Here is a 26,738-nt window from a genome sequence, read left to right on the forward strand (position 1 = left end):
TGTACCCTTGACTGGACCTACAGCATCTCTGTCAGTCTCTCAGCACCCTGGAAGCTTCACCAGTCTCTGTGTGTTCTTAACTGAATAAGGAGTTTTGCCAGGAGGAATCACTGAGTCAGTTCTAGATCAGGGCTGGGAATCTGTGGCCTATAGGCCACCTGTGGCCCTCTAGGTCCTCCCCTTGACTGAATCCAAACTTCACGGAACAAATCCCCTTAATAAAAATTTGGATTTTGATGGAATTATTATTTAATATTATTATTGTTATTATTAAAAGCAAGTAGATACAACGGGCTATGTCAGAAATGTACCTTCCAGAATGGGATGATTTACATGATTGACTTCCTTGGGATATATATGTTTATTAGCAATATCATGGGACGGCAGACAAAAGAATGGGAGGGGAAGAAGACTTGTATGAACTGGTACAGACTGAAGATAAGCACAGCCGGGATAACAATGTACACAATGACTCCAAGAATGTGTATGAGCAAACAAAACAAAAGCAAACAGACATAATAAACTGAATGTTGCATAATTATAATGTTCCAGCTTGGCCCTGAAGAAGAAAGGAGGAAATAGAGAAGTGGAGGATTATATTGTTAGATATGATAGTCGGTTACATTAGTTTAGCTGAAATGCCATTGCCACACCCCCTCCCAAAACAGGGCATAGCTCCCTGGGGGAGGGCAAAGGGATATAATTGGAAATGAAGGTGATGTCAAAACAGAAGATAGCTATGAAAAAATACTTCTAATGTGATTTCTAACCTATTTCTTATTTTTGTAGGTGTTGAAGCCATAATAAGAGCATCCAGAACAGCATTCCATCTGTTTGATAGTGTTTGAGGTATTAAGTGAGAGAGACAGAGAGTGTAATTTGCTGTACCAAGTAGTACCATTGCCCCAACCACAAATTCTGCATAGCATGGCAAGCAACAAATTATTTGAGGAAGTGGGGTAGGTCGCCATTACGAGTGAAGATCTCCTTGTACTCAGTACTATTGCTTGTTCTTTTCTTGTGATGTAACAAACCATTTGCACCCCAGTTACTCCAGGGTACTGTGTCTTCTAGATAGCAATGACAGATTTCAATGATCTCAGTCTAGCATTCTGTGCCCAGGAGTCAGGTTGAGCAATGCAGAGTATTATCCGATGAACTAAAATGTGTTCGTTCATGTGAAATGTTATCACTTGAATTGATTTTGAAAGTAAATTGTTAAACAAGTTCAAAGATGATGAAAGAGCTCAATAAAAAAACCAGGGTAAGGGTAAGACTCAACATATTTGAGTCTGACAAGCATTCATTAAGCCTCTACTCTCTGTAAGGTAGGGCAGCTAAGTGGTACAGTGGGTAGAGTACCCATCCTTATGAGTTCAATTCTGGGCTCAGACACTAGCTGTGTAACCTTGAACAAGTCACTTCACCATGTTTGCCTCACCTTCCTCATCTGTAAAATGCGCTGGAGAAGGAAATGGCAAATCACTTGGTATCCTTGCCAAAAAAAGACACAGAACCCTAATGGGGTCTCAAAGAATTAGACATGACTGAAATGACTCAACCACAATGCGTAAGATACTACATTGACCCTGAGAATACAAAGACAAAACAAACACCAGAGTCTGCTCTAAAAGAATTTACATTCTTCTGATGAAAACGTATGTCCAGAGACAGTCAGTCAACAATCATTTATGAGTCTCCTACTATGTACTAGAGCCTTTGCTAAGCCCTGGTGATACAAATAAAAATAAAAGTTAGTCTCTGCTCTCAGGGAGCTTATAGTCTAATGGGAGTGAACGTGTAAGCAAATACGATACACACAGATATGTACAAATAAGATACATATAGATATATGCAGATTATACATATGCTGGATAAACTGGAAATTAGCAACAGAAAGAAGGCATTAGTATTAAGAAAAATCAGGAAAGCCTTCTTGCAGAAAATGGGATTTTATCATAGACTTGATGGAAACCAAGAAAGTTGGAAAGTCAAAATGAAAAAGGAGATCCTTCTAGGGCTTGGGGAAGAGCAAATGAAAATCCCCAGAGTTAGGAGACAGAGTTCCATTGTGCAAGGTACAGCAAAGAAGTCTCTGTCCTTGGATCACAGAGTATTTGGTGTGTGTGTTGGGGATAGAGGGACGGACAGTAGGGAAAAGAGGAGATCACACTGTTCCTCATTTTCCTTTTTTTCCAGATCCTACCAAAATCATTGATTTTTCAGGAAAAGGCACTAATGACTGCAGGAATAAAAAAAAAGCCCCATGTAGAAGGTAGTGCTTGAGCCCAACCCTGGAGGAAATTAAGTATTCTAAGAGGTAGAAGTGAGGAGAGAGTACAGTCTAAGAATGCAAATGCCCTGGGATGGGAAATGAGAAACAGTGAGGTAACACATACCTTAGGATAGGTGAAGAGAAGTCATATAGAAGTCCTGGAAAGGTAGGTGGGGGCCACGTTGTAAAGGTCTTTAAATGCCAAGAAGATGAGTTTATATTTCATCCTAGCTAGGGGCCAAAATGCTTATCGAATAAATTGATATTATTCTAATAGAATTAAGTAAGAATGTAAGGGCAGGGATTGCTTTGTTTTTTCTTTCTTTGCCCAGAATCTAGCATAATACCTGGTACACAGTAGGCACTTAATAAATGTTTGCTGCCCAGAAATGAATTGAGTCAATCAATCAATCAATCAATCAGTCTACCAGTTTTTGTTAAGCGCTTTCTATGTGCCAGACATTGTGTTAGGCTCTAGGGATACAAATGGGATGAATGAAGTGATCTCTCCAGAACTGAATTGCATTGATACCCAATGTGTCCTAATGTAAATTCTACTATGAAGGACCAGCAACAGTAGTTAAGAGCCACCAGGAGTCCCAAGAACCAACAGCTCTGGTTCTCTTTAAATCATTTGTGGAAGACCTAAAGTGCCATTAACACATAAAAGCAGAACTTCCTGGTTTAAAGAAAGCAACACTATGTTGTCTTTCCTAGGAATATTATCTCATGGTCTAAGGCCACAATTCAGAAAACTCAAATGTTTAATTTAGTAATTTGTGTTAAACTTTGACATAGATCCAATTGGAAATGGGCAAAAATCCATCTTAGTTCATTCAGCACTAAGAGACAATAAGAAAATAACCAATATCTGTAACTACTATAAGTAATGAAAGCTAACATTTATATGTCTCATTTTAGCCTTACAATAACCATGAGGCGGGGGCTTCGGGTACTATCCCCATGTTAGAGATGCAGAAGCTGAGGACCACGGAGGCGAAGCGATGTGGCCAACATCACACAATTAACTAGTCTATGTTTGAGGCAAGAGTCAACACGACTGTCTTCTGACTTCCCTGCCCTTTAAGTTTGGAAATAAGCCAGCTGAAGTCTAGCAATGATTTCGCTAAAAAAAGACGGCCTCAAACATGTAAACTAGGCTCTGATTCATTTATTGCTTTCAAATTAATTTGGGGTAGGGGAGAGGTGGTAAATGTCTAAGGATGCCCTCTGCTTAAAACAGAAAGTTTGAAATAGTAATAATGGCTCCTGTTTTTAACTAGGTATTAATCACTAAGCAGCGTACAGTTAGTAATTACCCACAGCGTAATGATAGTAGCTGTCATTTATATAGCGCTCCCTATGTGCGCTATATATGCAGAGCAGTTTACAGATATCCCATTTGCCTTACAATAATGCTGGGAGGCAATTGTTGTTATACCTCCATTTTACAGATGAGGAAACTGAGGGAGACAAAGGTTAAATGACTTGCCCAGGGTCACACATCTAATAAGTGTCTGAGACCTGATTTAAGCTCAGTCTTCCCAACTCCAGGTCTACCATGCTGAGTTCTATGGCACCTCCTAGCTGCTACTTGCTGGAGATACAAAAACAGAACCTGAGCTAATCCTTTTCAGAGTTTGCAGTATAAGTAAATACAGAATAAATGAGGAGTCGTTTGGAAGGAGGCCCTAGCTGCTGGGGGAATCAGAAACCGCCTCTTATAAGAGGTATCCTCTGCACTAAGCTTCGAAGGGAAGGCATTTGGGGACAAGAGCCAACATAAAACAGGAAATAGGGCTGAACTGGGTCAGTTTGCAGGAGGATACTTTGTACTTTATAAACCCTTCTATTGGGAAATCAGATCAATAGGAGATGATTTGTTCAATAAACAACTGAATATCTTGGTTTCTTTGATAATTAATGTATTTTCACGATCTCCCCAGGACAGAAAAAGTTGTGAACTGCTTATACCCACATCCTGGAGCAGCTTTTAAGCTGATTTGCTTCCCATGGGCAGGAAGTGGATCTGCCTGTTTTGCAAACTGGGGTAGAAGTTTTCATCATTCAATAGAAGGTTAGTGATCTATCACCGTATTATCTGTGATTTACATAACTTCAGGATACTAATGTGAAAGGTGGTAAAAAAAGAAAATCCTGTGTATCAATTGTTCCATCAAGAAGCATTTATCATGTGTTTAGCACAGTGCCCAGCTCATGGTGAACTTACTACCTCAAAAATGGAAGCACCTTCTTCCAGGAAGAACTGCCCAACGGGAGCAGGAGGCTTCCAGGGTGAGAAGGAACCTGAGGCACTGGCATGACAACTGGCAGAATCAGCCAGTGGAGCCAGGAGAGGACTGAAGAATGGCTGGCCTGAGCCCTTCCTCAATATGGAGGTCAAATGGTAAAGTTCCCATTTTAACAAGATGACATAGAGTACAGGGCTTCTTTCGTTCCTTGTGATGAAGTTTCCTGTTTATATCAGGTGACTTTTAGTTCAAATCACTAAATCTACATCTGTCTATATCTATAAATATAGATAGCTAGATATTCACAAATACATATATGTAGTGCATATACACACGTGTGTGTGCACGTGTGTATATATATGTATATATACAGTATACACTGTAGTAGAGCCCTGCAATGAACCCCTCTCAGGAAAGTAGTTTGTAGAAAACACAGATGAAACCTGTTGTATTGATAATGAAGCCCTCTATGATATGTGTTTCAGAACCCTGAAACTGAACACTCCCACATACCCCCTGGTGTCAGCAACTGTGCGTGGAGTCACCACCTGCTTATGTTTCCTAGGGCAGCATATCGCTGACTTGCATAAGCTGGCAGTGAACAACCCTGACTGCACTTCTTTATGCCTGGCTTTGTTCCACTGACTAGCTGTGCCAGCCAGCAGTACCATGCTTTAACTGTGCCAGAGCTCACCAGGCAGATATGTTTGATGCAAAGAACATGATGGCTGCTTGTGACCCATGGTGGCAGCCATGTTCAGAGGCTATATGTCCATAGAGCTGAGCGAATGCTCAATGTTCAAAATAAGAACAACAGTGACTTTATGGAGTGGATTCCCAACAATTTGAAAATGGCTGTTTGGGGCATCCCACCCTGGGGCCTGGGAATGTCTGCCACCTTCATTAGTAAAAGTACAGCCTTCCAAGAGCTCTTGAAGCACATTTCTGAGCAGTGTACAGCCACATTTCCCAGAAAGACTTTCTTCCATTGGTTTACTGGAGAGTACATGGATGAAATGGAATTCCCTGAAGCAGAAAACAATACGAATGATTTGGTTTCTGAGTATGAACAGGATCAGGATGACACAGCTGAGAAGGAGGGATAATTTGAGGAGGAAGCTGAAAGGGAGGGGGAGTAAAGCTGGGCATCACTTACTCTGTGAATTATGTTGAAAGCTGTAGGAACTCTTTTTGTTCACTCACAAATTTGTTTTACTGGTGTTCATGTCTTGCTGCATTCTGCACTTGCTCTTTTCCTGTTCTTTGACAACAAATGCTGTACAGATAACACCATTAAAGCATTTCTCATAGTGCAAAAAAAAAAAAAAGTCCCTTCCCACCTCTGAACCCCAGATTCCATATCTGCAAAAGGATTAAGTTGGACTAGATTATCTCTAAGGTCCCTTTTAGCTCGAAATACTCTGGTTCTATATTAGAGAAGTGCAAAATAAAGTGGTTTATGGATGTTCAAAAGGGAAAAGGTCATTACTAAGGTAAGATGGAAGTGAGAGTTTAAGAAAACTTCAGAGACAAGGTTGCATTTGCAGCAGGTAAAAGGCAGGATTTGGGAAGACAGAACCGAGAGGGTTTGGTAACCAAATAGGAGGGCCATGGGAGGGGGAAAAGGAGGGGATAACCCTAAGGTTTTGGTTTGGGAGTCTGAACGAAAGAGGAAGGAGCAGGCCTAGGGGAGGAGAACAAAGCTCAGTGTTAGACATTTTGAGTTTTGACAGGAGGACATTCAGGTGAAAATGTTCTGATGTTAGAGAAGTGGATATTGAGCTCAACTGAGGTAATTGTGGAAGCCTGGAAGGTGAATGAGATAGTCAAGGGAGAAAGTGTGTGTATAGAGAGAAGATAGGGAAAAAACCTTGGGAAATAGTTATCTTGGGGGTTGGAAAAAGGAGGGAGGAACAAGAAAAAAAAGAAGCAGAAGAGTAGGAGATTAGCCAGAAGAATGGGAGCAGGATCGGTTGTTTTATCATAGGAACAAGAAAGGAACTGGAGCTGTAGTTCTTTGATACTGGGAACACTAGGTTAGGGAAATTCCTTCTATCAGTACAAATAAACACCTTCTTTTCTGTCTTAGTTGCCTCAAGTTCTAAGAGGGTCAAGGTCAGCCAATTTGTATCAAATGTGGGTCTGAATCCACATCTTCCTCTAGAAACATAGAATCAGAAATTATTTAGAACTTAAATCAGCCTTAGAGGGCTTTATTTAACAGATAAGGAAATTGGCTTGAGTTCATAGGAGTAATGATCTGGGCGCAGAGCAGGATTTGCAGCACAGATATGGGAGTGACTCAGTCCAATGCTGTACAGAGGTCATGGAATATGAGACCTGATCAAAAGTCATAGGATTTGGCAATAAGAAGATCAGTAGAGATATTTGGAGTACCCTTTCAGCAAAGTGGTGGATATAGAAGCCAAACTTTTAAAAACGTCCAGGAGAGTAAAAGGGAAGGAAGCATAGGGAACATTTCTCTGTACATTTAATATTTATTTATTTAATCAAAATAATTCTTTTACTCAAAGGTCAAAAATCAGGTGATTTTGAAACTCTGACCCTCAAGAGAAAGAAGTAGAATAAAGATCAAGTAGGTTTATTTCAGAGATCAAAAGCATTTTTTAAAAATCATCTATCTGGGGGTGGAGTTAAGATGGCTGAAAGAAGGCTGGGATTCTTCGGAGCTATCCCCCAAACTCCTCCAAAGATCTTTAAATACTGCACTAAAACAAATTCTGGAGCAACAGAACCCACAAAAAGATGGGGTGAAACAATTTTCCAGTCCAAGACAACTTAGAAGTTAGGCAGAAAAGGTCTGGGTGAGAGTAGAAGGCTGGGACCCCACAGCCCATCACCAACAAACCAGGAGTAGGTCTTGGGAATGACTGAATGAGCAGTGACAGCAGCAGCGGCCACTTCCAGAGCTCTCACCCCACAGATGGTCGAGGGTGGAACAACTGGTCAAAAGGAGATCACAGGGGTTTCATTGGTGGCACTGGGGATAGGACTCTGTTGCTTTGCCAGTACTCAGATCCAAGTCCCAGGCCTAGGTAGCCATCCCAGGGTGAAGGGAGCACTAGCATATCAGAACTTAGAGCCACAGTAGAGGGGGATCCCTCCTCACAGTTCACAGAAAAGAATGCTTGTGGTTACTCAGAGCACAGGCCAGGAGAGTAACAAACTTATTTTTTTAAAGTTTCTCCTTCTTAGATCATACCACCTTGAAAGAACTGGCAATTTACAGGTCCCTAGATGTATCTCTGAATTGTGTTCATCCTTCATCGCCAAAGAAGACCAGGCCATCAGAGAAATGATGACATGACTTGCACTTGACTGTTTTGAGTGAGGGAGGGCTGTGCAGGTCACCAGCCTCACTTCTCCTCCAGAACCATATGAATCCAGTGACCTCATATTCCTCAGGATGACTGGAGATGACCCAGGATGCACTGGGAGACCTTAGGCCCTTTAGGCCAAGGTCTTTGCAACTACTCACTTAGGGTGAGACAACACCCTTTCATTGAACAGGCCTGTTTAAGAAGTAACCAGAACAACAGTTACTATTGATAATCACTCTAAAGCTGGGAGGGTCCAGAGGAGCTCTTAGGCAGGAGCCCATTGGGGTCCCAGTTTCAGAGTGCAGTAGGTCCTGTCCTGTCCTGTCCTGTCCTTTCCCAAAACCTGTATCTCTGAAAACAGCTGCACAAAATCCCTGCTTGGGACAGTGTACCCTCCACCTAGAAGCACAACCTCACTTTAGCAAAGAGTGAAAAGTCAGGAAATAGGCTGGAAAATAAGCAAACAAGAGAAAAAAATTCTGACTATAGAAAGTTACTACGGTGACAAGAAAGATCAAAACATACTTATGAGACAGCAAAGTCAAAACTCCTATATCCAAAGACTCAAAGAAAAATATGAATTGGGCTCAGGTCATGGAAGAGTTGAAAAAGAATTTTAAAATTCAAGCAAGAGAGGTAAAGGAAAAATTGGGAAGAGAAACGAGAGTGATGCAAGAAAAATTATGAAAAAAGAGTCATCAGCTTGGTAAAAGAGGCACAAAAAGTACTGTAGAAAATAACACCTTAAAAACAGAGTAGGCCAAATAGCAAAAGAGGTACAAAAATCTTATGAGGAAAAGAATACCTTGAAAAGAATTGACCAAATGAAAAAAGAGGCACAAAAATTCACTGAAGAAAATAATTCCTTAAAAATTAGAATTAAGCACGTAGAAACTGATGAATCTATGAAATATCAAGAAACGAACAAAATCAAAAGAGTGAAAAAATAGAAAACAGTACGAAATACCTCATGGTATAAACAACTGACCTGGAAAATAGGTCCAGGAGAGATTACTTTAACCTTATTGGAAATCCTGAAAGCCATGATCAAGAAGTGAGCTTAGACGTTGTCTTTCAAGAAATTGTCAAGGAAAACTGCCCTGATATTCTAGAACCAGAGGGTAAAATAGAAATTGAAAGAATCTACCAATCCCCTCCTAAAAGAGATCCCAAAATGAAAACTCCCAGGAATATTATAGTCAAATTCTGGATCTCCCAGGTCAAGGAGAAAATATTGCAAGCGGTCAGAAAGAAACAATTCAAGTATTGTACAGCCACAGTCAGGATAATACAATATTTAGTAGCTTCCATATTAAAGCAGTGGAGGGCTTGGAATATGATATTACAAAAGATAAAAGAGCTAGAATTACAATCAAGAATCACCTACCCAGCAAAGCTGAGTATAATCCTTCAGGGAAAAAAAAATGGATATTCAATGTAATAGAGAACTTTTGAGCATTCCTGAGGCAAAGACCAGAGCTGAATAGAAAATTTGACTTTCAAATACAAGACTTAAGAGGAGCATAAAAGGTAAACTGGAAAGGGAAATCATGAAGGATTTAATAAGACTGAACTCTTTACATTCCTACATGGGAAGATAGTACTTGTAACTCACAAGAACTTATTCATTATTAGGGCAATTAGAAGGAGTATATATAGACAGAGGACACAGTTGTGAGTTAAATATATGGGATGGTATTTTTAAAAAATAAAATTAAGGAGTGAGAAAGAGGAATGCTCTGGGAGAAAGGGAAGGGGAAAGATGGAATGGGATAAATTATCTCACATAAAAGACATGAGAAAGAACTTTTACAGTGGAAAGGAAACTGGGGGAGGTGATGAGGGATGATGGAACCTTACTTTCTTTGGAATTGGCTCAAAGAGGGAAAACCACACATACTCAGTTGAATATAGAGATCTATCTTACCCTACAGTAAAGTAGGAGGGAAAGGGGATAAGAGAAGAGGGGGTGCTCATAAAAGGGAGAGTAGTTTGGGGGAGGTGGTAATCAGAAGCAAAACATTTTTGAGGAGGATTAGGGTAAAAGAAGAGAGAGAGAATAGAGTAAATGAGGGAAATAGGATGGAGGGAAATACAGTTAGCAATCTGAACTGTGAAAAAAAATTTGAAACAAGTTTCTCTGATAAAGGCATCATTTTTCAAATATATAGAGAAATAAGTAAAATTCCTAAAAATAAAAGCCATTCCCCAATTGACAAAAAAAGATCAGTTTTCAGATGAAGTAATAATCAAAGCTATCTATAGCTATATAAAAAAAATGCTCTAAATTACCACTGATTGGAGAAATGCAAATTAAAACACTACTGAGGTATTACCTTATACCTATTAGATTGGCTAATAGGACAGAAAAGGAGAATGAGAAATCTTAGAGGGGATATGGGAAAATTGGGACATTAATGCATTATTAGTAGAGTTGTGGACTAATTCAACCACTATGCAAAGCAATTTGGAACTATGACCGAATATTTATAGCAGCTCTTTTCTGGTGGCAAAGAATTAGAAATTCAGAGGATGTCCATCAATTGGGGAATGACTGAACAATCTGTGGTATATGATTGTGGTGGAATCCTATTATAATAAAAGAAATGATGAGCTAGATGTTCTCAGAAAAACCTAGAAAGACTTATGTGGAAATATGCAAAACGAAATGAGTAGCACTAGGAGAACACTGTACACAAAAACAGCGATATTGTAAGATGATCAACTGTGAATGACTTAGTTATTCTCAGCAATACAGTGATTCAAGACAACTCAGAAGGACTTATGATGAAAAATGTTGTCCATCCCCAAAGAAAGAACTCATGGAGTCTGAATACACATAGAAGCATTCTTTTTTAACTTTATTTTTCTTGGATTATTCTGGTCTATGTGTTATTTCACATGACAAATATGGAAATATGTTTTGCATGATTACATATGTATAACCTATATCAAATCACTTGTCTTCTTAATGAGGGAGGTAAGGTGGGAGGGAGAGAATTGGACCTCAATTTAAAAATAATTAAATAATTTTTAATTTTCAACATTCAGTTCCATAAGCTTTTGAGTTTTAAATTTTCCCTACATCCCTCCCCTGCCCCCTCACCAAGATAGCAAGCAATCTGATATAGGCTCTATGTACACGTTCATATTAAACATATTTTCATATTTGTCATGTTGTAAAGAACTAGAACCAATGGGATGAGCCACAAGAAAGAAGAAACAAAACAAAACAGAGAGAGAGAGAGAGACAGAGAGACAGAGAGAGAGACAGAGAGAGAGACAGAGAGAGAGAGAGAGAGAGAGAGAGAGAGAGACAGAGAGAGAGAGAGAGAGAGAGAGAGAGAGAGAAAGTAAATAGTCTACTTTTGATCTGCACTCTGACTCTGTAATAGCTCTTTCTCTGGATGTGAATAGCATTTTCCATCTTGAGACTTTTGGTTTTTTCTTAGAACCTGGCATTGCTGAGAGGAGCTAACTTTATCAAAGTTCATCATCACACATTGTGGCTATAACTGTGTACAATGTTCTCCTGGTTCTCCTCACCTCACTCAGCATCAGTTCCTGTAAGTCTTTCCAGGCTTATCTGAAGTCTGCCTGATCATCATTTCTTATAGCACAATAGTATTACATTACATTCATACACTACAACTTGTTTAGCCATTCCCCAATTAATGAACATCCCTTCAATTTCCAATTCTTGGCCACCACAAAAAAGCTACTATAAATACTTCTGTACATGTGAGTCCTTTTCCCATTTTTATGATTTCTTTGGGATACAACCCTAGAAGTGGTATTGCTGGGCCAAAGGATATGCACATTTTTATAGCCCTTTGAACATAGTTCCAAATTGCTCTCTAAAATGGTTGGATCAGTTCACAATTCCATCAACAATGCATTAGTGTTCCAATTTTCCCATATCTTCTCCAGTATTTATTTTGTTGTTTTGTCATGTCAGCCAATCTGATAGGTATAATGTGGTACCTTAGAATTGTTTTGATTTGCATTTCTCTAATCAATAGTGATTTGCAGCATTTTTTCATGTGACTATAGATTGCTTTAATTTCTTCATCTGAAAACTCCCTGTTCATATGCTTTGATCATTTATCAATTGGGGAATGACATGTATTCTTATAAATTTGACTCAGTTCTCTATATTTTAGAAATGAGGCCTTTATCAGGGACACTGGTTATAAAAATTCCATTTTCTGCTTCCCTCCCAAGTTTGGTGGCATGGGCTTTGTTTGTGCAAAAACTTTTCAATTTAATGTAATCAAAACTATTCATTTTGCATTTCACAATGTTCTCTATCTCTTGTTTGGTCAAAAATTCCATTCTCCATAAATCTGAGAGGTAAACTATTCCTTGCTCTCCTAGTTTGCTTATAGTATCAGTCTTTATATCTAAATCGTGTACCCATTTTGACTTTATTTTGATATACAGTATAAGATATTGGTCTAGGCTCAGTTCCTGTCATATTGTTTTCCCAACAGTTTTTGTCAAGTAGTGAGTTCTTGTGTCAGAAACTGGGATCTTTGGGTTTATCAAGGAACTCAATTTTAATAATAAATGTTGAAAATTGTTTTTACTAATGCTAATTTTTTTAAAAATCATCTATCTGCTTGCTTTGAAGGAGAAGCTAAAGAGAGATTTTCTCTGGGATCCTTGTATAAAATTGTGAAGTAGGCAAATTTGTCTTTAGCACTTGCCCAATGTTTTCCTCCTCTTCACCCTGTGAATATCCCTGTCTTCACTTCCCCTGTTTTCCCCAGGCATCTAATGCTCAAAGGGGAATTGGATGAATCAGAAGCATTTATAGAAATCTTCTCCAGAGATTGTATATCTAGGGCCCATCATCCACCCAAAGCCTCTCTGTGGTTTACTCACTTAAGACAACAGAGACAATCCAAGATGTAGGTCAATTTAAAATATAAATACATATATATGCACACACATACATAAACATATATGTACGTATACACATACATACACATATGCGTATACATATATACACACATACCTAGGAAGGGTTGTTTTTTTCTAAAACTCATTTTCTGGAATGTTACTAATTGAAGTACTTGGTGTTCTTCTTGTGATCAAATTACGTCAGAGCAGAAAAATGTCTCGCATTCAAAGGAACCCTTTTGAAAGGAGACATGTAGCACTACAGTACTTTCCAAAAGTTTTAGAGAGTAAAACAAATCAACTGGCAGGAAAGGAGGTCATTAGCACTGGGAAAACATAAAACCCCTTCAGAGGCCCCAAAACAGTAAATGCCCCTGAGTGAATGAAGATGTCATGAACATTTTTCTGGATAGGCCTCAGTTAAACGGCAATTCTCCCAGAAAAGTTACTGCTGATCACTAGAAAAGGAGGGCAGACGATTGAGCTTTCTTTTCATAAAAAAGAAGAGCTATCTTGTTATTTTCTAATCAGTTGTGAAACTTTCTTTATTTAACTTTTCTTCCTCCCTGAAGGAAGGTACAACTAAAAAAAAAATTAGGTGATTTAAAGAAAAACAAAACTTGAGCTTTCTTCCTTTCTTTATTAGGTCCTTGCATCTGAATGCTAAAAAACAAATGTGAGGTGATTGAACAGATGATTGAAATTACTTATTTAAACATTAGACAAATGAATTTTTGGTAAGATTGTGACTCTCATCACTTTCCATTGTATTTCATTATTTTCTGTGCTTGTTAGCAATGAGAAGTATTCAATCACTTAATAAGAACATATATACGTATATCACGCACAAAATATACATATTTATATATATATATGTGCGTGTGTATGCATATGCCTACATACACACCCTTAGTTATAGAAGAAGACCAGTGACCTCATGGGTAATGTTTTGACTTGAGAATAAATTGGATTTAAGTGAAGCAGAGCTATGCAAAGTCATGAGCCTCAGTCTTCCTGAGTCATTGAAGTCCAATGGCAGGTCAAAAGTCAATACCACCGACAATGGCCCAGGATGCATTGGATAACATTGGATCTCCTGTGCTTGACCAAACTAGTGCTTCATAGGACCTCCTTCAGCCACCTTCATGGCCATTAGAACATTGTTCTCATCCTCCACCAGGGAAAGTCTTCACATGCTTGGGGTAGACACCCCCTAACTCACTGACATGTTTGAGACCCATCAGTTACCCTCAACCTGGTTTAGTACTTCTGCTGAGATGATTTATCAGGGTGTGGCTACTGTGCATGCTTTAGTTTCTTGGAGCCACAGATGAAAGTTGGGTGATAGATAGATACCAAAGGTGGATGAAGAGTCCTGAAAGGGTCTTAGCAAGCCCTCATACCAGAGGTGCTGTTCCTCCCTGAGTACACACATGCATATGTACACACACTGGACTAAGTACTAGGGATACAAAGACAAAAATGAAACCACCCTTGCCCTCAAGGAGCTTATGTTCCATAAATGTATCACACACACACATTTGTGTTTTTACTGGCTATATGATTTCATCCATGTAGGGACCTCCCGGTGAGGGACTGCTTCTAATACAGATGGGCTCCTTTTTTACAAATTACAATTTTAAAGAGTTTCTGAGGATGCTGAGAGGTTAAGCATCTTGATGGAATCATACTGCCAGAATATATATGCCAGAAGCAGAAATTGAACCCAGACCTTTCTAATGCCAGTGACAACTCTCTGTCTTCCATGACATACTTACACTCATACAAAGGAAATGTGTGTTTATATTCATCTTCATGTATGTATAGGTGAATATATATATATGTATATTTGTGTATATATGTATGACCAATGAGCAAAATAAAAAATGCAAAGTATTGGGAGTGGGGGCTGGAGGATGGAGGAGAAGGCCCTACCCTTCAGGGGAGTCAGGAAAGGCTTCATGTAAGAAGTGATGGATAAGTTGGGTTTTGAAGGAAACGAGAGATTCCAAGAGTCAGGTTGGGTGTAAAAGAATAGGGATGAGCAAAGTTACTGAGTTGGGAGAGTGTCTGTCACATGAGAGGAATGGCAAGGAGGCTAATTTAACTGGATTGTGGATTGATTGAATACACAGTTGAGAACCTTGTGCAATGAGACTGGAAAGGTAGGTTGGGGTCAGGTACTGAAAGACTTTAAATGCCAAGAAATATTTTGTATTTGGCTAAATGACTGATCCTAGATGAAATAGGGAGCCACTGGAGTTTACTGAGTAGCAGAGGGACTTGTTCTCTTTGATATAGGAAAATCACTTTGAGAGCTATGTACAGAAAGGATGGAAGAAGTGAAACATTTGAGGCAGGAAAGCCAATTAGTAGGTAAAAAAGTGATAAGGTTCAAAACACTATTAATGAGCAAGGAGTATATTCATTGTGTAAGTTTATAAAGGGAGATTTTGGTTAGAGATTAGAAATAACATCTTGACAATAAAAATGATTGGAATCTATACACACTGCCAAAGTAAATTTGTTTTAGCCCAATCTTTGGTAGTCTTTCAGATTAGGTTAAAAATATTCATAGGTGATAGAGAGGTTTTTGGCTGGGGGCAAAGGTCTAGACTAGCTAATTCCTTGAAATTCCTTTTGCATTTGGAATCCTGAGACTAATTATAACCAAGATGAGATGCAAATAGAATAGAAAAATAATTCCTGTGGCTCACCTCCCAAAATCTTCCTTTGCCACATGAAGATACACATAGGCAGCCATGAACAAATGCAGGTGCCTAAAGATTGTTTAATACCAGCAAGTTTTAGCAGGATGAATTCAAAGACCAGCTGACAGAAGACCCAGGTTCTCATTCCAGCCCTGACTTTGTCTAACTGGGAGGTTGTTGAAGTTACTTAGCCTCATAGGTTGTACCCACACTTCTCCACTTGTGAAAGGTGACTAGCAATCTGTGGCTCAACCTCAAAGTTCCAGACTTCTTTGGAATGATAAAATAAAATAATGCGTGTAAAAGTACTTTATGAAGGTGTAATTCTCATGCCAGATGATGCCTATTACAACCAAGAATCTGTGTTATCATCTTAGAGACTATTAGACATTTTTATACTCAGGGTGCCACCAATGTGACAGCCCAAAGCTGCTCTTAAAATCACTTACAACTTAGTTTTCCAAAGAACTTTTGTAACAATGATTTTGCACTGATAACAGGTAGTTGCTAGCACTGGGGATATAAAGAAAGGGAAAAAAATCGGTGATTGCTTTTAAGAAATTGACATGTTACAGTTCTTGGGCCTCCTTTTCCCTTGAAGAAGGACTCTAGAAAAGATTCCAAGGGTCTCCTAATCTAGTCAGTTTATTTACTGAGTGCCTACTGTATGCAGAGAGTACTGTTATCAGTGTTCTAAATCTTGCATTGGCAGGTTAGATCACAAGTCAATCCATTGGTTCATTCAGTGGCATTTTCTCAATTAAATGTCACCTCTTAGTACTTTTTTAGGTATAAAGCACAGGAAGTCAGAGGTTGTGTATTTTCCTCAAAGAGAAATGGGCCCCCTTTTCTATAGCTCCTGGTAACCTGCTCTTGAGTAAGAACCATGAATCTTGATGGTCTAAGCAGTTAGCATGACCTATGCTATGCCTCACACCAGCCTGAGTATAAACACATAGATTTTGTTTCCCTCAAGGAACAAGTTCTGACTTTCCAGTGGCTACAGGGTCCTTTGGATGACTGCTTGGAACACTTTCATTAGCATTTTGTTGTTCACTCATTTCAGTCATGTGCCACTCTTTGTGACCCCATTTGGGTTTTCTTAGCAAAGACACCATAGTGGTTTGCCATTTCCTTCTCCACCTCATTTACAGATGAGGAAACTGAGGCAAATGAGGTTAAGTGACTTACCCAGGGTTGTATAGCTAGTAAGTATCTGAAGCCAGATTTGAACTTAGGAAGATGAATCTTCCGGAAGCCAGGTCCATCACTCTATCCGCTGTGCCATCTAATTGTCACCTCAATTAGTATACATTATATAAAATAAACAGATTCATAAGAAACCTAGCAGCCCCAATAACCATGATGGTTTACAAATAATAACTACAAATAGTAATAGAGGCAGTTATGTGGCTTACTGGATAGAGCATTGGTCTTAGAGTCAGAAAAATCTGAGTTCAAATCCTGCCACAGATACTTGCTAGTTAGGTATTTCTGGGCAAGTCATTTAAACCTTCCTCAGACTCAGTTCCTCCATTTGTAAAACAGGGATAATGGAGTCACAGGGTTGTTGTGAGGATCAAACGAGATAACACATGTAAAGAACTTTGCAAACCACAACAAAGAAAAATGACTGTTTTCCATTAACTTCTATTGTTTATAGGCTATGAAAATAAACAAAAATGGGTATGTTGTTTTGAACAAGGATATAATAAAATTGGCCCATTCCTTTTTACAATATTTTAATTCATTCAATTTTATAATTAAATAAAATGTGCTTACTATATCTCCCTTCCACTGCCCCTCTCATTGTACAATAAAAAAAAGACAAGCAAATGTAACAAACATTCACAGTCCAATAAAATAATTTTCCACGTTGGAGATGTCTACATCCTATTCTAGATGTTAAAGCTATCACCTCTCTGGCTGGAGGTGAGCAGTATGATCCATCTGTCCTCTGGGCTTGTGGTTTATTTGTGCCCTACTCAGAACTCTAAAGTCTTTCAATGTTATTTTTCTCTATTAAATTGTTTTCAGTATATAAACTGTTCTCCTAGATCTGCTTACTTCACTCTATAACAGTACAGAGAGTTCATAAAGAGTTCTAAACTCTTGATGATTCATTATCCTTACAGCCCTCCGAATGCCATAGCAAAACAAGCCATTGTTTTTACAAATAAACTCTGATCCATTGTGAAAATAGGTGTCACCACAAGATCTTCCTAGAGCTGCTTCTGCAGATGGGGAGTTCCGACTCTCTATAGAAGCAAACTGGAGATTCAGTGAGAAGTTCAAAAGGCAATGAAAATGTGTTTTTATTCCTCTCAGGGCCCAGCAACATTTGGGTATGTAAAGAGCAGTCTGCTTGTTCAGAAAATTTTGAAAAATGGTTTTCTTCTCCCCAGAAAAGGGAAGAACAAATGGTCTTCAGGCCACATCTTGATTGTACTGAGACACAAAAGAGAACTCTTATGTTAAAGAAAAGACACATATCAACTAATCAATAAGCATTTATTAAGCACTCATTTTATGCCCGGTACTATACGAGGAGCTAAGAGATTTTATTTTATTTTTTTATTTTTTTTTTAAGTTATAAAAAATGGTTATAATTTTTTTAAATTAAATTTATTTATTTAACTTTTAACATTCATTTTCACAAAATTTTGGGTTCCAAATTTTCTCCCCTTTTCTCCCCTCCCCCCCCAAACACCAAGCATTCTAATTGCCCCTATGACCAATCTGCTCTCTCTTCTATCATCCCTCTCTGCCCTTGTCTCCGTCTTCTCTTTTGTCCTGTAGGGCCAGATAGCTTTCTATACCCCTTTACCTGTATTTCTTATTTCCTAGTGGCAAGAACATTACTCGACAGTTGATCCTAACACTTTGAGTTCCAACTTCTTTACATCCCTCCCTCTCCACCCCTTCCCTTTGGAAGGCAAGCAATTCAATATAGGCCAAATCTGTGTAGTTTTGCAAATGACTTCCATAGTAGTTGTGTTGTATAGGACTGACTATATTTCCCTCCATCCTATCCTGTCCCCCATTACTTCTATTCTCTTTTGATCCTATCCCTCCCCATGAGTGTCGACCTCGAATTGCACTCTCCTCCCCATGCCCTCCCTTCTATCATCCCCCCACCCTGCTTGTCCCCTTATCCCCCACTTTCCTGTATTGTGAGATAGGTTTTCCTACCAAAATGAGTGTGCATTTTATTCTTTCCTTTAGTGGAATGTGATGAGAGTAGACTTCATGTTTTTCTCTCACCCCCCCTCATTATCCCTCCACTAATGAGTCTTTTGCTTGCCTCTTTTATGAGAGATAATTTGCCCCATTCAATTTCTCCCTTTCTCCTCCCAATATATTTCTCTCTCACTGCTTGATTTCATTTTTTTTTAAGATATGATCCCATCCTCTTCAATTCACTCTGTGCACTCTGTCTCTATGTATGTGTGCGTGTGTGCATGTGTGTGTGTGTAATCCCACCTAGTACCCAGATACTGAAATGTTTCAAGAGTTACAAATATTGTCTTTCCATGTAGGAATGTAAACAGTTCAGCTTTAGTAAGTCCCTTATGACTTCTCTTTGCTGTTCACCTTTTCATGGTTCTCTTCATTCTTGTGTTTGAAAGTCAAATTTTCTTTTCAGCTCTGGTCTTTTCATCAAGAATACTTGAAAATCCTCTATTTCATTGAAAGACCAATTTTTCCCCTGAAGTATTATACTCAGTTTTGCTGGGTAGGTGATTCTTGGTTTTAGTCCTAGTTCCTTTGACTTCTGGAATATCCTATTCCATGCCCTTCGATCCCTTAATGTAGAGGGTGCTAGATCTTGTGTTATCCTGATTGTATTTCCACAATACTTGAATTGTTTCTTTCTAGCTGCTTGCAATATTTTCTCCTTGACCTGGGAACTCTGGAATTTGGCCACAATGTTCCTAGGAGTTTCTCTTTTTGGATCTCTTTCAGGCGGTGTTCTGTGGATTCCTTAAATATTTATTTTGCCCTCTGGTTCTAGAATCTCAGGGCAGTTTTCCTTGATAATTTCATGGAAGATGATGTCTAGGCTCTTCTTTTGATCATGGCTTTCAGGTAGTCCCATAATTTTTAAATTGTCTCTCCTGGATCTATTTTCCAGGTCTGTTGTTTTTCCAATGAGATATTTCACATTATCTTCCATTTTTCCATTCTTCTCTCTTTGTTCTGTGATTTCTTGGTTTTGCATAAAGTCATTAGCCTCCATCTGTGCCATTCTAATTTTGAAAGAACTATTTTCTTCAGTGAGCTTTTGAATCTCCTTTTCCATTTGGCTAATTCTGCTTTTGAAAGCATTCTTCTCCTCATTGGCTTTTTGAACCTCTTTTGCCAATTGAGTTAGGCTAGTTTTCAAGGTGTTAATTTCTTCAACATTTTTTTGGGTCTCCTTTAGCAGGGAGCTGATCTGCTATTCATGCTTTGACTTCATGTCTCTCATTTCTCTTCCCAGTTTTTCCTCTACCTCTCTAACTTGATTTTCAAAATTCTTTTTGAGCTCTTCCATGGCCTGAGCCCATTGGGTGGGCTGGGACACAGAAGCCTTGATTTCTGTGTCTTTGCCTGATGGTAAGCGTTGTTCTTCCTCATCAGAAAGGAAGGGAGGAAATGCCTGTTCTCCAAGAAAATAGCCTTCTATAGTCTTATTTCTTTTCCCTTTTCTGGGCATTTTCCCAGCCAGTGACTTGACCTCTGAATATTCTCCTCACACCCACCTCGCCTCCTGATCCTCCCAGCCAGTGTTTGGGGTTTGAGATTCAAATGCTGCTTCCAGCCTTAGGGCTTTTGGCGGGGGCAGGGCTGCTATTCAGTGTGAGATTAAGTTCAGGTGGTCAGGTGGGGGCAGGGCCGCCTCTCAGGCTCAGTTCCCTCAGGGGGTTTATGCACAGACCTTCCACAATGGATCCAGGCTCCTGCCTGCTTGGGGAGCCCTGGTCTGCAGCCACCTCTCAGCTTCTACATCCTGGGGGGGCCTGAATTATGGGGGCACCCCACTCCCCTCTCGACCTGCCAAAAAGACTCTCTCACTGGCCCCCATCACCTGTGGGTGGAGGGACTTGTGCGGCCACTGGAGATCCCGTCCCTGAAGCCTGCTTGGATCCATATCTCTCGGTGCCATGGCCACGGCCACAGCAGGTCTGGGCTGGGCTCCGCATCTGCAGCGCGACAGACCTTTTGCGAGAGGTTTGCAGGTCCCTCTGTGGGTGGAGGGACCCGCGTGGCCACTGGAGATCCCGTCCCTGAAGCCCACTCGGATATTTTCCTCTCAGTGCCGCGGCCGCGGCAGGGCTGCACTCAGCTCCCAGTCCCGGTGCCCAGTCCGCAGAGCGAAGGACCCCCCGCGAGAGGTTTGCAGGTCTCTCTGGAACAGAAATCTCCCTCGCTCCAATATTCCGTGGCATCTGGGTGCAGAATTCACCGTGAGTTACTTCCCTGTAGCCGTTCTATGGGTTGTGGGTTTGGAGCTATGTGTATGTGCGTCTTTCTCCTCTGCCATCTTCGAGCTGGGAGATTTAAAAAAAAAAATCATCACTGCCTCCAAAAAATTTATGTTCTGTAGAGTGTCAGCATATACCAAGAAAATATAAAATATGTTCTGATTGAATGAATAAAAAAGATTAAGTATTTTCTATGTGGAAAATACTGTGCTAAACCCTGGGGCTACAAATAGAAAAGGAAGGCAGCCCCTGCCCTCAGGGAGCTCAGTTCTGCTAGGGCAGGCCTGCACAACCTGCAGCCCAGTATTTTCTCTACATGCAAAGGCTATTTTCCACTACATATTTTTTGGGCCGTCAAAATCCTTTGGCAGACCATAGGTGTAGACCTGTAGTAGGAAGAAACAACACAGAGACGAACTGTTATTCAATCACATTCTATTCTTTATGATCCCATTTGGGGTTTTCTTGGCAAAGATATTGGAGTGGTTTGCCATTTTTTCCTCCAGTTCATTTTACAGATGAGGAAACTGAGGCAAACAGGGTTAAATGACTGGCCCAAGGTTACACAGTTACTAAGTATCTGAGGCCACATTTGAACTCAGGAAAGTGAATCTTCCTGACTCCAGGGCCAACACTCTATCCACTGCACCACCTGACTGCCTCACAGAGAATAAGAAGAATAATGTATAAATAGAAGGTAATTTCATTTGAGAGGGGAATTAAACCTAAATTTCAAATCTAGTTTTTGCTAATAAGGGTAGTCTGCCAAGGAAAATGATACAAAAAAAAGGGTCTTTGTGAATCTATTCCTTTAGGAAATGTAACATCAAATATGTTTACTTCCTCATACAGCATTAAAAGAGAGGCATTAGAGAGGGCATCAGGTATCAGTATGGTAATTCTTTCCATTTGATCTCGGTGCTTAGTTACTCCCAGTAGCCCAGTAATTTCTTTCCATTGAAGCTCTCTAATGTCCAATTACTGATTAATGAGCCTTATTTTGCCCAGAAGTAATGTAATAGTTAATATACCTGAATGCCCCAGCAGAAAGAAATAATGTCAGAGGAAAGCTGGGCAGGGGATCTCTTGTTCATTTCAGTATTCTGATCAGTACAGCACAGTTCATTCTGGAGAATGGGTGTTAAATAGATGTTTGGTGAAGGAATGCATGGCTAAATAAGTGTCTCCGTCTCTCACTGACTGCCTCTATGTCCTTGGACAAGTCTTTTAACCCCTCAGAGCCTCAGTTTCATCACCTATAAAGTTAGAGGGTTGGACAAGATGTCCTCTAAGCAGGCATCTGATATTACATGTTTAACAAGCAACTCCCAGTGTGTGTGTGAATACATGAAATTTTAAAATTTAATCTGTGTTGCTAACATTTTCTCCATCAATTTCATGTCTAGACAATCACTTAAGCCGCAATGTCATTATCATTGTTCATCAGTTTGAGAATAGAAAAGCAATGGAATTGCTTAGAAGTAGAAGGGCGAAGACCAGAAGGGGAACACATCTCAGAAAAGCAGCTTTGTGTAGTACAGATTACTTCTGAAGGGATCACAGGAAGACATCAAAGCCTCCATTGCAGAGTTGTGAGCTGTGCAGATACAGGTCTTTGTCACTCATGTACCTCTGCCAGGTTTTCTTCCATAGACACTGCATAGATTAGAGCAAAGCATGATCCAGGTTCTTGGGTGTATTAGGTGTTTCGATTATTACTGCATTTCCTTATTGAGTAACCACAGTGATGGGACCCAGATGGCTTGGGAGAAAAAGTGAGGTTGGTGACCTAGCCTTGCCCTCTCTCACATAAAATCAAAGTCAGCTGCAAGTCATTCATCATCTTGATGTCATGGTTCTCTTTGAGAAGGAAGGACAAACAACCTGTGAGTGAGCAGCAGTTCCTCTCCCCTCCTCTTCTGTACTCTCCTCTCCTCTCTTTTCCTCTCCTCTCCTCTGGTGTTCTGTCCAGGAGAAGGTAAACTTGTGGCCAAAAGCTGCCTTTTCTTCCTTTGGGTTTACTGGCTACATTTCTTGCTCAAAGATCAAGCCTTAAACCCAATTCACTCTGGAGCTCATGGACTGGACAAGTCCCCACCCACCTAGACAGAGTGAATGTAATAACTAAATGGTAATTGTTTCTCTTTTACCCAGGAACCCTGAGGATCTTCCCCTGCCAGTTAGATTTTTTTTTTTAATTCAAGGATCCATCCCTTCAGTAATTTAAAGAAGCCTATTCATTGAATGGGTGTATCTCACTCAAAGTGAGAATGTGATAAGACCTTAGCCTGAAAGGGCCAGGGTCTCACATTGCATCCTTGGCCATCTCCAGTTGCCCTGATGAATATCAGGCCACTGGACCCAGATGGCTCAGGAGAAGAAAGTGAAGTTGGTGACCTTGCACTGTTCTCCCTCACTCAAATCAAACCCAACAGCAACTCATGTCATCAGCTTGATGTCATGGTCCTCTTTGAGAATGAAGGACAAATACAAGAACCACAGTGTTATAATTATTCTCATTTTTATAGTTATAGTTATATAACTATATATAGTTAACTAAATATTTCATATTTAATGGCTAATGGTGATGACTGATTTTGTGTAAATAGAAAGCATACTAGTGGGGGATTAGGAGCTATAGGGATAAGTGGTGTCAATATTTACCCTCTCCCACAACAAGTTTAACCATAGGACCCTGAGAAACTTTGAGTTGTAACACTGTTGTGTTGTTGTGATCCCTTTGTGGAAAACCCACCCCTGTCCTTGCGGAGATAAGTTGGGGGGAGTAAGTCAGCACAGAGAGAAAAAGTGGGGACCATATCCCATTAGGTCCTTGCAATAACCATATGTGGTAGGTATTGCAGGTAATATGAATTAATCACTGTAGAAATTTATTTTACTATTATTTTATTGACAAATATATGAACTTTCCTGAGCAGAATTATTATCATTTAGATTTTATTCATGCGATTCTATATTAAAATGGTTATTGAGTGAATGAATGGTGAAAGTCTTTATTATAATAGTATATATAATGCTAGTATATATTGGTCTGTCTCTCAATTTCCAGTTTCCTCTATAAGGCTTCCTGGAAGAGAAAGTCGATCTAATGAGCCATTTGCAAAAACCATGGATCGTATAGTTGCTGAAATTTCTAATGCTTTACTGCCAATACTCCAGGATACTCCTTTCGCATTTTTTGGTCACAGGTAAAAAAAGGAAAGAAAAAATAGCTCTTTGTGGCATCAGGAGTTTTGGACTATAGGACCAATGGGGACCAAAGAATGTGGCATGCTCTGTACCCTGTAGGGATCATAGATATAGAGCTGGGAAGAACTTCAGAGACTATTCAGTCTATCTTCTCACTCACAGAAGAGGCCCAGAGAGGTCAAATGAATCACCCAAAGTCACGAAGATAATGTCACAGGTGGAATTGGTACTTAGGTCTCTTGAGTAGGGCCAGTGTTCTTTCCATTGTACCAAATTGCCCCCTCATCTGGATACCTGGAAGGTAAGGGTCCAGAAATCCTAATTGCATTCTCTGATACCATGTTTTTATCTAACTATTCACTTCTCAAATTTTCCTTTCACCTCTGAAGCCCTTGACTTAACTGCGCAGTAGTGATTACCACTGATGCTTCTAAGGTCTTCAGTTGCCTATCCAAGATTTTATAATCTGAACCAGAGCTCTTTAGAACTCTTTTGGCAGTTGTTTAAATATGTTATTTGGAGGGAGGTGTAAATAAAATATTATATTAAAAAAAAAGAATCATTTTGGTAGTAACATTTATGCCCAGGTAAAATAAGATAAACACATAGAGGGATGTTCTGATTTAATAATTTTTGGCTCAGATACATGCCCCCAAAAGACAACAGACTTTCCTGTTGTTTTCAAGGAGACCAATGCTTGTCTCACTACTTCATCAGCTTGGACACACTAGCTACCAGTATTGTTTCTTGTTCCTTGGACTCTTACTGGATAATCTTTCACTTGACATCAAATCACATCACTATTCCCTAGTGCAGTTACTTGCTGTTCAAGTCATATCACTCCATTCTCTTTGGGAAGAACCTCATATTTGTTTGATTTCTTCTCTTCGTCCTCTGTGGGTCATGCTTTCATCCTCTAATCTCAATTACATAAAGAAAAACTCCTCTATACTTTTGCAGATTCCTTTTCTCTTCTTTCTCTCCAGATGGAATTCGATCCTTTTTTAAAGAAACAATTCATTTTTCTTATTCTTGCTCCTGAAGACTGAAGAAGTGTTCCTGAAGTCTCTTTACCTTCACTTCTAGGAGGAAGACCAGCCTGCACTCTCAGTATATATAGAAATCGTTTAGACTCAGCAAAAATATACATTTTTTGCTTATCAATGCAAACTTCTCCCTGACCTCTATACTTACTGGAGACAAGATTCTCAGATTTCATTGTTCTTGCCAGTAGCTCCCATGAAAATTTCTACAGAAACTGCTTTGAAGGGAGGGAGTGTGGCAACTCCTGACTTGTCTTTCATCTGGCTTTTTAACACCTCTTTAGCACGTCTATTACTGCACTCATCTTTTCTTCTCTTACCTTAGCAGTACATATTGATGGGATGTACATATTGATAAGGAGGTTGGCACATGCATTGCCAGAGCTAACTCAGTGTTTGGGAGGCTCCAAAGGAAAGTGTAGGAGAGAAGAGATATTAAACTGACTACCAAGCTCAAGATGTACAGAGCCATTATACTGGTCTCATTGTTGTACATCTGTGAAACCTGTATGGTATACCAGTGCCATCCCAGGAACCTGAATCACTTCCATTTGAGTTATCTTCAGAAGATTCTGAAGACCACCTGGCAGGATAAGATACCAGATACTGAAGTTCTTTCTTGAACTAAACTGCCAAGCATTCAAATTCTGCTTCAGAGAGCACAGCTCCAATGGGCTGGCCATATTGTTCAAATGCCAAACATACACTGGCCTAAAAGATTGTTTTATGGAGAACTCACACAGGACAAGAGCTCCCATGGGGTCAGAAGAAGTGATACAAGGACTCTCTCAAGGTCTCTCTTAAGAAGTTTGGAATTGGTTGTGTGACATGAGAGACACTGGAACAGGACTGCTCAGCATGGCATGCCCACCTCAGAAAGGATGCTGTACTGTATGAGCAAAGTAGAATTGTAGTAGCTCAAAAGAAATGTGAGATGTGCAAATTTAGAGAATCCACCCCAAATGTTCACATGTATTATTTGTGCCCAACCTGTGGTAGAGCATTCCAAGCTCATATTATGCTTGATCAGCCACAATAGGACACACTGTAACTTGACTCTAACATAGTGGTGCCATTTTGGTCCTTTTCGAGAACAAAGGACGACAACCAACCAACCAACCAACCAACCAACCAATCTTGCCTTACCAACGTGTCTCCATTTCCTGATCTTACCAACTACCTTCTCTTTTTCCTGGTGTCTTTCTTCTTTTTTCTCTTAGGTCCTTCAGCTTGAGACCTTCTCCTTTTCCTTCATCTTTTTCTCCTTCAAACTTTGAGCCTTCTCAAATTGCCCTCTCCACATTCACTCACTGGCCTTCTCATTTTCAAAGCCTTCTAAATAACCTTCACATTTCCTTGTCTTTCTTCAGTTCAAGCCCTCCTCTAAAGTTATGGAAGATGCACGTCAATACAAAGACATTAGGAATCTTAAATCCAAAGCCTATAGAGAGCAACATTTATCTCTGGGCATTGTACAATTGATACTTGTTGCTCTGAGGAACATACATGCTATTTGCTGGATACACTCCTTCA

At 39.7% G+C, this 26,738-nt stretch overlaps 1 protein-coding gene and 1 pseudogene across 1 annotated transcript in view; both read left to right on the forward strand.

The window, feature by feature from the left end:
• Positions 1–395: 395 nt before the first annotated feature.
• Positions 396–26,738, forward strand: part of OLAH (oleoyl-ACP hydrolase) — a 33,400-nt gene continuing 7,057 nt past the window's right edge. The window contains exons 1-3 of the mRNA XM_072650520.1: positions 396–484; positions 4,222–4,352; positions 24,023–24,161. Of these exons, the coding sequence (XP_072506621.1) occupies positions 396–484; positions 4,222–4,352; positions 24,023–24,161 (359 nt within the window). The remainder of the gene's footprint in view (positions 485–4,221; positions 4,353–24,022; positions 24,162–26,738) is intronic.
• On the forward strand, positions 4,493–5,835 carry LOC140531021 (tubulin beta chain-like; annotated as a pseudogene).

Source organism: Notamacropus eugenii, chromosome 3 (genome assembly GCF_028372415.1).
Source record: "Notamacropus eugenii isolate mMacEug1 chromosome 3, mMacEug1.pri_v2, whole genome shotgun sequence".
NCBI classification, from domain to species: domain Eukaryota; kingdom Metazoa; phylum Chordata; class Mammalia; order Diprotodontia; family Macropodidae; genus Notamacropus; species Notamacropus eugenii.